The sequence below is a fragment of the Electrona antarctica genome (assembly GCF_951216825.1).
Source record: "Electrona antarctica genome assembly, chromosome: 8".
In the NCBI taxonomy this organism is placed as follows: domain Eukaryota; kingdom Metazoa; phylum Chordata; class Actinopteri; order Myctophiformes; family Myctophidae; genus Electrona; species Electrona antarctica.
In genome coordinates, this window is record NC_136789.1 from 52238245 (window position 1) to 52251826 (window position 13582).

At 42.6% G+C, this 13582-nt stretch overlaps 1 protein-coding gene across 1 annotated transcript in view; it reads right to left on the minus strand.

Annotated features, from left to right (window-relative positions):
• The window catches only part of cdc23 (CDC23 (cell division cycle 23, yeast, homolog)), a 31731-nt gene extending 18363 nt beyond the window's left edge, over positions 1 to 13368 (minus strand). The window contains exons 1-7 of the mRNA XM_079507183.1: positions 13239 to 13368; positions 11164 to 11236; positions 8870 to 9007; positions 7474 to 7516; positions 4424 to 4529; positions 3871 to 4003; positions 1402 to 1579 (exon numbers count right to left, since the gene is read on the minus strand). Coding sequence (XP_079363309.1) covers positions 1402 to 1579; positions 3871 to 4003; positions 4424 to 4529; positions 7474 to 7516; positions 8870 to 9007; positions 11164 to 11236; positions 13239 to 13345 — 778 coding nt within the window. The 5' untranslated portion in view covers positions 13346 to 13368. The remainder of the gene's footprint in view (positions 1 to 1401; positions 1580 to 3870; positions 4004 to 4423; positions 4530 to 7473; positions 7517 to 8869; positions 9008 to 11163; positions 11237 to 13238) is intronic.
• Between the last annotated feature and the right edge of the window lie 214 nt (positions 13369 to 13582).

Genomic DNA, 13582 nt, shown 5'->3' on the forward strand with positions numbered 1-13582 from the left:
AATTCTTCAGAGCGAACGTTTTGCTTCTGGACGGGGTCCCCTGGAACTACATGTTTTCAGATGGGGGGTCCGCGGCCAAATACAGATAATTCTGGGGGTCCTTGATGTGAAAAGGGCTGAGCACCACTGACATAGAAACATAGGTTTTTCAGAAAACTGTCAGGATTTAGAAGACATTTTTTAGAATCGTTTTCAGGTCTAAATGGGTTAACTTTTGGGGGCAGCAGTGGCTCAGGAGGTAGAGCGGGGCCCGCCTTGGAATTCAACGGTTCCAGGTTCGATCCCCGGGATCCTCCTGGCTAAGGCCAGGGGGGCTCCGCTGAGTGCGGAACTTGCGACGCGTTTGGACGGCGTCAAACAATGAACCCGGGACGAATGGGTGACGTCGTCCAGAGTCAGACGTGGTACAAACGCAACCGTCGGCAGTGGAGGCACCCTTAAAAAGCCTATCTCACAGAATTTCCCCGCCCCCCTTAATACGCCCTCTTTTGGGGTTAGTGGTGATAGCGTGACGTCACTCCATAGACGCTACATGTTAACAGAGGTAATTTAAGAAGTCTACAACTTTTGTTTTCTCAAGGTAAGGTTTGTTCTATCTGTTCGAGCTGATTTACCATCTTGTTTGCTTCATAATAATATTGGTCTGTCACATTTTTACATTAGAAAATGTACTTAGATTCTCCAGAGAAAAAAACGTGTAAATGCTAATGTTAAAGACACCACTATTTACCGGAAGTGGGCGTGAAAAGCGGGCTGTGAGATAGGCCTATTGATGTGGAAGTGTCCTTGAGCAAGACGCTGAACAGCCTGCCCGATGAGCAAGGCCGGTGCCTTGCATGGTTTCCTCCGCCATCGGTGTATTGTGGATGTGGGGGTGAATGTGAAATACAATGCAAAGAAAAGCGCTTTGGGGGAAAGCATTATATAAATGCAGTCCATTTACCATTTACAAAGGGTGTGGTTCCGATCAGAATCAGAATGTTTGGGACAGATAAGGCTACCAATCATTTTCTTCCAAGATCGACCAGTAACTGACAAATTAAACAAACGCTATTGTATAAAATTTGTGTAAAAGGTGGCCAGGTTATATGGCCAATTAAATCACTGACTACTTTGACACAAAAACCTCTGATCTGGAATGTTTTAGTGTTTAGTCTAGTTTTAGTCGACTAAATGTCATAAGATTTTAGTCGACGGAATCTACAGGATCTCTTGTCCACTAGTCCCTTCCTAACATTTTAGTCTAGTTTTTATTTGTTGACGAAATTGTCAGTATATTTAGTCTTACTTTTAGTCATCATAGCTTAGCTTTTATTTAGTTTCCATTTAGTTTTTGTCAGTGGAAAAAGGTAGTCGACGGACATTTTTCGTCTTAGTTTTAGTCGACGAGGACAACAATACCTCTGATGTTGTGGTAGGCCACTGCGATCTGGGAGATGATGTAGGTGCTCTTGGAGAAGCCGGCCTCGATGAGGCTCTGGTACTTCTGCAGGGCTTCCTTGATCATCTGCAGCTCCGTGTACATGTGAGCCATGAAGAAGTCTCGGATCCAGCAGTCCGGCAGAGACAGAGACTTCAGCTGCACGGGGGAAGAGAAGAGAAGAGAAGAGGAGGACGACACAATGAGCCATTCATCCTATTTCTGAGGGTGCATTTATTTTAGGGACGCAGCCATATGGTTCACAAGGATACCAGAATGAATTGCATTGATCTTTTACTGTTGAAGCTTGTGTTTTCTTAACGGTTCAGTTAGTCATTCTAAAAGACACGCCTGCTAATGTTTCCTAGCCCGATTTACTTTTTTACTTTGTTTATTTGGACAGGACAATGCATATTAATGGACGTCACGTGGACGTAAATACACCGGATATAGCACAGTTGCTAATTTTCATCCGCAGTCCTCACAAGAAACACAAAACGGGAAAACAGACAGTCAAACAGTGGAATACATTTACATAAAATTAGATTCCATAGATTAGTCTATGGAGCCAGGTTAACAGCTTTCCTATATTTAGGAAATCGAAAACCATAAATATGTCAAATAAATATTGAATTGATAGGCCAATGCAATGCAAAAATGATTGTAAATCTAGGATGGTGAATGAGGTCAACGCTAAGGATTACCTGAATAAAAATATTTACAGTATGTGCATTGTGCAATTACTAACATTTGATTTGAATCGATTAATCATTTTTATTAGAGATACTGTATCGGTATCGGAAAAGTATCAGATCGGCCCTTATTTGGTCATGTCGGGTAATATCGGTATCGTCAAATATGCCAGTCTAACCACAGATCCGACACAGGGGTAAGGGGTTGACACTATGGCAGGTAAATAAAATGTTGGGGCATGTGGAGTTTGCTTTGGAGTTGCCCAAACTGCAAGTGCACATTTGAGTGAGGAGTCTGCTATAAACACAACACGAGATATATAGCTAGATAGCTATAAAACACTATTCCCAGTCGGTGGACTTCAAAATGAGATTTTCTTTTCTTTTTTTATTATTATAAATATTATTCTCTGGAAAATTGTGGTATCGGGACCGGATCGGAAAGGAAAAAAAGTGTATCAGGACATCCCTAATTTCCGATATTGTTGGACCGCGGACCACCTATTGAGGACCCCTGGTGTACAGTAAGCTTACAGGAAATGGGGGCGAGAGAGATGGGGAGCCGCAACACGCTTGTCAGGCTGGATTAGGCAGCCAAGGTGCCCGGACCGCTAGGCAGGCCCGGGCCGATTAATCATTCTTAATAACATTAAAATGATTCTGATCAGTCATGCACATCCCTAGTAGACAGACAGGGAGGGTCAATTCTTTGTAGAATGTGGCTGTTTAATGACAGAGACCGTCACAGCACACTTGGCAGCTGGTTATGATGAGCGGCACATGGTCACACCACACCGACAGGGAACGGACTGCTAACATAATTGCCTCTCCCTCCCGCAACAGAACAGAAGAGAAGAGAATGCCCAAATCTTGTACAGTGGGGGCAGGGAGTTGAATGGCTTCTTTTTAAGACAGTTTCAGCACAGTGTCTGTGATTGACTTTAGAATTAAGGCAAGTCTACTCAAAGATGTGGGGCTATGGGTTGTCACATGAAGGAAAAGTGGAATGTCCGCACGCGATATAATTCTGCTCCCCGTCCTTTATTTCAACCTATTATACACTGTGTGCTATATGGGTGTCACACTCACAATTAAGACGATTAGTTTGGCGATTAGTTGTCACTTAAATAATTGTGATTAACGATTTCATTATGTGTCCGTCGTTGATCATTGGAACGTTACGAATCAAAATTACATTTATTTTCGTAAGTCTTCGTAATAAAGTGCACAGGGCAGATATATATATATATTTTTTAAACATACGTATTTAAAAAATCACACCTGTGTGAACTGAGTGGTGCAACCTCTCTCTCTCTCTCTCTCTCTCTCTCTCATTAGCAGGCAACAGTGCAGCACTATCTCTCTCTCTGTTTCTGGCACAACAGCGCCACTTTTGCCCCTACTGGTACTCTAACCAATAGTAACATAGTCACATAGGTTAGGACGGACATTGCTGTTCCTTGGAGTGGTTGGGCACCACTCAAAAATGTTATACTTAAAAAAGATGAAAGGTGGAAAGCTCAAAACACGTTTTGAACTTGGAAGTATGCCATCTCCATATTTGAAAATGTTTGAAAATATATGAACATTTTTTCACGTGGAAATGGTTGACGATTATGTCTAAAACAATAATAATTGCGATCATCACCTCAAATTAGACGATTAATATAATCACACACACACACACACACACACACACAATGTGTATGTGGTGTACAGTACACCCCCCCCCCCCCCCCCTTATGTGTATGTATTTACCATCTCTATGTTGGTGACCAGGTTGCACAGCTCCAGCCAGGCTCCCCAGTGCAGAGGCAGGGCGTGCGTTGCCTCAACAAACACCTCCACCGCCTCCTTGAGCAAATCCAGCTTCCGTAGCACCACCCCATACCTGTGTGTAGAGCGCACGCACATTACCACACACACACACACACACACACACACACACACACACACACACACACACACACACACACACACACACACACACACACACACACACACACACACACACACACACACACACACACACACACACACACACACACACACACACACACACACACACACACACACACACACACACACACACACACACTCTTAATTTCCTGAAAAATGTATATATTTAATTTCCTGAAAAATGAACATTTGAGTTAGGTGTTTTTTTTCCCCGACAGCGGAGAAATGCTACAAATACAGTATGTGTCACGCTCAGAATTGGAAGATACAGTGAAATGGGTGCGACATACATGCGTGTGTGTGTGTGCGTGTGTGTGTGTGTGTGTGTGTGGGAACGCTAGAGGATTCTTACAGGTAGAGTGTGAAGCCATCCAGCTCCCCAGCGCTGTGCTTCTTGCTCAGCTCCACCCTCAGTTCACGCAGGGCTTCGTTGCGGACCTGGCCTTTCTCCAGTGGACCTGGGGGGGGGACGGGGGGGGGGGACAGTGTTGATTTCGTCGACTAAAACTATGACGCAAAAATGTCCGTCGACTACCTTTTTTCCACCGACGAAAACTAAAATGGAAACTACATGGAAACTAAGCTATGATGACTAAAGCTAAGACTAAATACATTCACAATTTCGTCAACAAATAAAAACTACACTCGGATGTTAGGAAGGGACACTTGGTTTGAATGCTGAAAATAGCGGATCTACAAGCTCACAGCGCGTCGCGACGCGCTGTGAGCTTGTAGATCTGCGATTTTCAGCAAGTGTAAAGTCAGCCATTACGACGGCATCAAGGCCCGCCAAAACACATTTTAGTCGACTAAATCAACTGTAGATTTAGTCGACTAAAATCTTATGATATTTAGTCGACTAAAACTAAACTAACACTAAAACATTCCAGGTGACTAAAATGTGACTAAAACTAAATGAAAACTATTCAAAAGACCATGACTAAAACTACAATCAAAATTTGGTTCAGTCTGTCTGTTACTTTACAAACGCCTCGATTTAAAACCCATTTACCGCTACCATTAATCCATCTCTTGATCGCGTACTGCCAGGGTTTTATCGCGCGTGACACTTACTTTGAAGATCCAAATATCCGTAATTCTGTGTTCCTGTGACAAACTGATGTGTGTGGTGTCTTCACCGGTTGTTGTTCTCTCGGTCGATGGTGGATAAAGCCGACCGCGAGTATCACAGCGCCTGCTACAGGCCGTTGAAAACGCTTGTCTGGCCCAGATTCTGTCCCCGCAATGTCGTTTTTGAGATACAGTGGTTTTACTGCAGGGCTTAGAATGGAAGTGGATGCGCGCGCATCTTCAAAATGGCCGGTTGTGTGTTGTGTTGTTGTCCCAGAATATCGTTAGCGGTAGCAAGATCAGCTACCGATCGAAACAGATCAAAAAGCGATTAAACAATTCAAACCCGAGAAAGCTGTGTTGGGCGTAGAGGTTCTAAAGAATAGGTTCTCGTGTTCCATGTGAATGGCGCTAAAATCGGTTAATACCCGCCCTAGCCTTGATGACCATGCAAAGGTTAAAATGTCACTTAGATAGCATGTTGTAATGTAATTTGTAGATCTTATAGTTTTGTATAGTTTCATTTATTTATTGAGCGGTGCCTCCTCCGCTACATTACGCAGCTGTGTGTGTCCCTATACGACGTGTCCCTGTGTCGGTCCGAGCACGGAAATCTGCAACACGGTAACTCTGTCATTTCTCGACCGTTTCGGACGCGGGACGGCTTGCCGGAACAGGGCCGGCCCCCCCTGGGCGTGTTCCTGGGGGTCTGGATGTTCCCCCGGGGACCCCCACGTGGTAACTCTTGTAATTCTTTCTCAACTGTTTCGGACGTGGGACGGCTCGCCGGAACCGGCCCGGCCCCCACTGGGCACGTTCCTGGGGGTCTGGACGCTCCCCCGGGGACCCCCCAAACGGTAACTTTGTCATTTCTCAAAGATTTTCTCCAAAAATAATCGAAGTACAGTACACTACAATACAGTACGGAGCACAGTACAGTAACTATAACAAAACATTTTTCTTTTTTTTAATTAGACTGATGCTCTAGGTTTAGCTACGATAATAGATCACCGAGGCACACTGTCTCTATGCACTTCATGAATTACCTTGTTGTTTACCTTGCTTACTGTAAATCACTGGATTAAGAGCATCTGCTAAATCTGTAAATTGCTCGTCTTCAGAACACAGTGGGTGTAATGTAATGTGTTTGGTTCCCTCGAGGCAGCTTGGACGATTTTATTATGATCATCTATTGTGACCGTCATACCTGAGGGCCAGGCGACCAAAACCTGATATTGTCCTACACACTTGTTGTTGCCGGTCAATAGACCAATTATTTGTTTACAAACATTGGGACTGGGCGCACGGGTGACTGTTTCATGTAATCAATTCCCAACAGATCTCCAAACCTGTTGTTTTGGGGAGCGCTGGTTTCAGTCCATTCAACCTCCTCTTGTGACTTGGCTAGTGAGGTGCACCCTAGGATACATTTATACTTCAAAGCCCAACAGTATTGCGCACAGAGAACAGCTGATATACAAGCTCACATCGCATCGCAAATGCGACTGTTGTGAGCGTAGAGGTCTGCGTGCGCGACACCATCGCGGGACGAAGCATACATTATACTTGATGGGCTGCAGGTGCGCGTGCAGCCGTGCACAAATAGGCTCTGCTACCGTGTTCATGAGCGCACCTCCCGTTCTTATGACAGCGACTGGAGGTGTGGTTTTGAGGACAACTGTTTTGAATTGCTATTATTGTTCAAACACAACAGAAACCAAGGATTATATATTTCAAGGGCGAGAGATCACAATAAAAATCCTAATCATTCTTCCTCCACACTGGGAGAAAAACAGCTTCTGAAAGTTTGATGGGGCATTTTTTTTTTACACGTGAGTGCAGTTAGAACTTTTCCATTGCATCTTATGAGAGGTGGTGTTCTTCTGCTGCCTTTATGCACGCGCATGCCGTTTCTTATCAGTGTGACGTCGTCTGATAAGGCGTCTATATATCGGTATAATATCCATATTTGTGATATGAGACTACATATCTGGGATTTTGGGATATCATAATATTGTGATATGTCTTTACAGTAAAGTGATGTAATTTCTCCGCCACTTACATACATGACTGTTCTATCATTTGCCTTCGCCCACTTAATTATACTAGTGATGCACCGAATATTCGGCCGCAGGAAATTTTCGGCAGAAAAAAAAGCTCGTAGCGCGGCACTCGGTGCCGCGCTACGAGCTTGTAGATCTGCTATTTTCCAATAGCTAAAGTATAAAATAATGCTTTAAAACACCAAAAGGGGTTCCCTCCCCCAAAATAGACATTACTGAGGATTATGGGACCGGATCGGGACCCAGAACTGTGAGAGATGTTCCTCACCTAGACTGTCTACCGTCTCGTCATCCTTCTTCTTCTCCCCGGACTGAAGAACACAAGAAGAAGATACATGTGGAGAATGCACACAAGATAAGCATGAATAATATGAAGGCAACAAATACGAACAACACAACGGGTAGATCTATTAGATGATAAATATGGGGCATGATCGAAGGCTGCAAAAACTGGACAGAACTGAAACTGAATCGTTGGGACAGCCAAATAAAAACGGTTTTCTGAAAGTCAAGTCCATCTTAGTATACGCAGTGAAATGTTTGACACTTTGAGAGTCATAGGTGGAAATTCTCAAAAAACAGCAGCTCTACAAGCTCACGACGTCGACGCATCATGACACGATGTGGACTTGAAGATCTGATTTACACTAATAAGGCTTAAAGGACCACTTCACCACTTTTCAACCTATCTTCATAATCCTCACTAATAATCATGGAAGAATGCACAATTCTTTTTTGCTCGGTCTGTGTCTCATAGGAGGGCTGTGGGCAGTTCAGAAACCGCCCTCCAGTGACATCATCGATGGGGAATACAAGCTAATAGAAACTGCAGGCTGAGTAGAAGACTGAGTAGAAAATAATCGTGCCATTTTATCATGATTATTAGTGAGGACCTATTATATGAAGATAGGTTGAAAAGTGGTGAAGTGGTCCTTTAAGTGGTTCATTTTTTATACTTTCAGAGTCTAAGAGACACTTTTTGCTGTGCTTAAAACTGAACAAACTGTCAGGCAGAAACCTCTCATCTCCATGTTTTAACTTTGTTTTTTCCCGTAAATGAACACCCTACTTGATCGTACTACCACAGCATCAGAGCCATCTTATAGAAGGGTTACGATATTGAGGGGGCAGACACCCGAGCGCTCGAGCGCTGTTCCATGCAGCCTGAACTGAGACAAGCTGGAGTTGGAAATACATTGTTTTCAACGAGGGCGGCGCAAACAAGAGCTATTTTAAGTGCATGTGTGCAACATGACAACTGTTTTAAAGTATTGTACAGTAGCAACTAAAGTCTCTTTAATGTTCATGTTGTGCTATTACTACAAAACAATCTAAAATAAAGGGATTTGAGAGCATTAAAGCTGGGCTGTTGCCCGAGTCCAATGCATTTCTGCCTACTTCCGGTCCAGGACTTGCCATTGGACTGACGCAGTTTGCGTAACTCTGTCTATATCTAAGGCTCTGTACAGCATCACATAGACAGAAGCATCAAAACTAGCAGATCTACAAGCTCGCGACATGTTTTCACCTCGTAGACCTGATACTTTTGCCATTTTTTTAAAAATTAGAACCCTGAAAAGTAACAGCGTTTGGCGACATTACGAGGTTTCTCCACCCCGACAGAGACAAAACGATATCTTCCAAGGATCCAGGAGGCGTCTCACCAGATAGCGAGAGTACATGTACAGGAAGTAGGCCTTCTGGCTGCGACAGCCTCGCAGGAAGTAGGCGGCGCGGTCGTACTCTTTCAGGTCAAAGTAGGACTTGGCCAAACCCAGAGCGTCCAGATCCAGAGCATCGTCCTGTTGGGAGGGAGGGAGGGGGGGGGGGGGGGGGGGAGAGAGAGAGAGAGAGAGAGAGAGAGACAGAGAGACAGAGAGACAGAGAGACAGAGAGACAGAGAGATAGAGAGAGAGACAGAGAGAGAGAGACAGAGAGCGAGACAGAGAGCGAGAGAGAGACACACAGAGACAGAGACAGAGAGAGAGAGACAAAAAGACAGATGTAGTCACAATTACTGCATAATCGCCTAATCGCAATTATCTTTGCATAATTGTCTACTCTTACAACCATTTCCGCTATTTTGTAATTTTTTGAGAAATACAAATGTATTTATTTGTAAGTAAGTAAGTAATTTGTCATATCTGCCATGTGCAATTTGTGATTATGAAGCCAAAAAGGCTTCAAAACAGAGAAACGTTCGAACTTCCAATGTCCAATGCAAATTTGTGGGGCAATTCATCTTAAATTAGTAATCGTGACAAATTTAAATAAATCAGCACTGTGCAGGAGACCCGGGTTCAAATCCAGGATAGAAGAGTAAAGTTACATCGCTCAGCTTCAACATCATCGGCAACATTCGGCATAACACGCTGGTACCAGGATTCCCGGAATGCTCGCCTTAAAACACCACTTTGCCTCATTCCGCCGACATCGCACCGACTGCTCGGTTGAGCAGTTCTTGCATTCTTGTATTTGTTTTACTGAGGATAAGGTTTAGCAATAGGCATAGTTTTACTCGGATTAAGTTTAGGAATAGGGTTAGGTTTTGTCACCGTTTTACTGAGGTTATGATTAGGAATAACCATTTAGGCATAGTTTACTGAGGTTACGTTTAGGAATAAGGTTAGTTTTAACCGATTAGGCATAGTTTACTGAGGTTACTTTTAGGAATAAGGTTAGTTTTAACCGATTAGGCATAGTTTACTGAGGTTAAGGTTAGGAATATTAGTTTTAACCGTTTAGCCATAGTTTACTGAGGTTAAGGTTAGGAATAATGTTAGTTTTAACCGTGTAGCCATAGTTTACTGAGGTTATGGTTAGAAATAAGGTTAGTTTTAACCGTGTAGCCATAGTTTACTGAGGTTATGGTTAAGAATAAGGTTAGTTTTAACCGTGTAGCCATAGTTTACTGAGGTTATGGTTAGGAATAAGGTTAGTTTTAAGGGTTTAGCCATAGTTTACTGAGGTTACGGTTAGGAATAATGTTAGTTTTAAGGGTTTAGCCATAGTTTACTGAGGTTACGGTTAGGAATAAGGTTAGTTTTAAGGGTTTAGCCATAGTTTACTGAGGTTACGTTTAGGAATAAGGTTAGTTTGAACCGTTTAGCCATAGTTTACTGAGGTTACGTTTAGGAATACCAGGCAGAATAGTTATGGTGGCTGTTTCGAGGCGAGCGTTCTGGTATTCAACACACAACATCCATAAGTGTAATTCTAAAAGTTCCAGCAATGTTTTATCTATGGGTTAGTGACAGCAGGCGGCAGTATGGCAACATACTGTGTCCACGTCTTCAGCTATAGAGTACCGAAGTCATTTACACATCCTACTACCTATGGGTCACGTTTTCCCCCCCCATTCTGAATTCCCATAGACTGTTCTTAATTATATCGCGTCAAAATACGAACTGTGTTCCAAAAATAAACAAACAATCCCGGCGGTTTATATGAAGCATCAACTGACTGTGAGAAATCGCTAATGTCGCTGCCGGTGCCACCGAATTATTTAACTTTTGACCAGAAACAGACAGTATCAAATATGACTGACTGACTACCGTAAACGATTAAAAGAGACACTCCCCCGACAATATCGCAGAGACAGCTTGTTGATTTTTGGACCACAATGCTTTATACGAGATGATTTTAAGAAACCCAATGTTATTCTCCGTAGAGAAAATACTTCCGGGAACCAACCAGGGGATGAGCGTGCTCTATAGAGAAAGAGGTACTAATCATCAAGAGTCTTGTCTTACACAAACTGAGATAAAGTACTGAAAAGCAGAATGCCCACATTCCCTCCCCAGATCCAGATTAAACAAAAGTCGCAAGGTGTACGGCTTCACAATATCACGATCTACAAAACTGAGGAAAAAGCCAGCATATATTGTCCATTTCACATAGTCTTATTAAATAAAAACTGTGTGAAAGGGACATTTATAGTGTGTTGTCTTGTACAAACCTCTGTGAAGGGGGCCGGTGGGGGCAGCTCATCCTTGGAAAGAGGCTCCAACGCAAACGCCAACTCTGAAGCCCTGAACATTCACACACAGGAAGTAGGAAGAATTATAATCTTGAAGATGTAAGCTGCTACACTACTTTGAGCCAAAGAATTTTCAATGAATCACTAAACCACTTTAGTTCTAGTTAGGACAATGAACGAGTAAATCAAGTGTGTTCTAAAAACAAGAGAATTTTGTTTCTTGAAAAAACAAAGACATTATTGATTGATTGAATAGTTTATTAGACAGAATGTATAAACAGCAACAGAGTACAGTCAAAGAAGGGTCCTTGCGGTCTCGTTTCCATTTAGGCCCTACGCAATCAATTCATATAGACATTTGTATTAACGAGTTGCGCTGCTGCCTCCTGCATTATGTGCAAATTCGAAACAGGTGGTATGCAGGGCCGTTCAGGGACTTCAACGAGTGCTTCCAAACTCCAACACTTAGAAAAATAATCACCCACCTGCACAGAATTTCTTCACAGAAAGTATAGCTCAGAACATGTCTACGGTGGATTTTTATGAAACAAAAGCTTGGCAGATTGAAAGAGGATAATTCAAGCTTGGCCTAGAGCTGCAATGTTGGTGAGTTTAACGTTGTTTAATACAAGCAGATCGCAAACACAAATTGGATGAATGGGGAGTCAATGGAGGGTATTGCAACTCTAGATATATCTCCCATTATTAAAAAAAAATCACACCCGTGTGAACTGAGTGGTGTAAGGTCTTATATAGCCTGTCTGACGTAATGAAATCATGTCTGACGTAATGAAATCACACCCGGGTGAACAGGGTGAACATAGCAACCATGCTCATTTTTTCTGCACAGACTAACAAAGCCAGTTGTAGGAGTGGTTTACACCACTCAAAAGATCATGTCTGACGTAATGAAATCACACCTGGGTGAACATAGCAACCATGCTCATTTTTTCTGCACTAACAAAGCCAGTTGTAGGAGTGGTTTACACCACTCAAAAATAGAGTTGCAAATTGCGGCTAGTTGGTGCCTTGCATGGTTTCCTCCACCATCGGTGTATGAATGTGTTATGTGTGCATGAATGGGTGAATGTAATGCACATTGGATAAAAGCGCTATATAAAAAAATGCACCATTTACCATTAAATTAATCTACTGCCCTAAACTGTCCACATTCATCAAGACAGTGCCCATACACTGCTTTCATGTATTTTGCCAGTATCTGCCTTGTTTGCTTCCTTCTTTGCTGCTGTTAACTTAACTATATAAACCGACATGATGACTGAATTGCCCTGGCAGGATAAACGAATACATATAGGTCTCATATCTCTGTCATCCCTCATCACTCAACTCAAGTTAGTGAGCTTTACTGTAAACAACAATAGATGGTTTAGGGTAGAGCTTTGATTTAGACTCCTGTTCTGTCCTTTGTCTATATAGAAGTGTCTATTTGTACGTCTCTAAATGTTTTTGATGATTTGAACATGGTGGACCGTATTGGAAACAAGTGTAATGCTTAATTGGGTCGTCCACTCACAGTTAACAGCCTTTGTATTGAGTTTGTGCTTGAAATGTACTGTAATTCTGCAAACTGTTAATACATTTTTCAATCAATCAATGACATGAAATGCAGCTCGGTCAAAGTGTTTTACAGGGCAAAAAAGAAAAGCAAAAAGGCACAAAGACAACATTAAAATAATAGCAGTGAATAAGTATTCACTGCATAAGTATTCACTGAATACATTTTCACTGCTATTACTGTATACTGTATTACTGTAATGCATTAAGAAGGCAGGACATGACTAACAAGGGTTTTAAAAGCTCAACTAAAAGTCAAGAGTGAAGATAAGAAGTAGGTCTCGAGCTGACAGGTGAATACTCAAAACTGCATATAATGGACTGTATTCGAAATATTCTATAAGCCAGATCACAGGTGTTCAAGTATAAAGGTAAAGTCGGTGATGTTAGCTAGCAGTATATCGTATTAAACATCGCAGAGACACCATGGTCATCATGTAATGTTTAAAATAAATATTAAATGTCAGAGTGATTCTTACCATTTGACGCTGTGCACAAGACCTCTCTCTTTGCACAAGGATATCACTGAAATTAGATCCTTTTTGATTTGTTTCAAATCCCCAAACTCACTACACAGAGCCGCCATTTTTTCACATTTCAATAAGGACAAGCCCCATTGGCTACGCGGCGCAGGGAGTATGCGACCGGCGGGTTGGTTCGACGTTGGCCTATCAGCAGTGAAGGTTACTTCGCAACCGTCCCTCCAGGCGATGGGACATAGACAGTGTCGCCATGTCTGCGTTTTATAAGCGACCTTGGGCTTATATTTCTACAGCTGCTTGTAAATGTAGGTTGCACTTTTTACACCCTCTGAAACATGTGT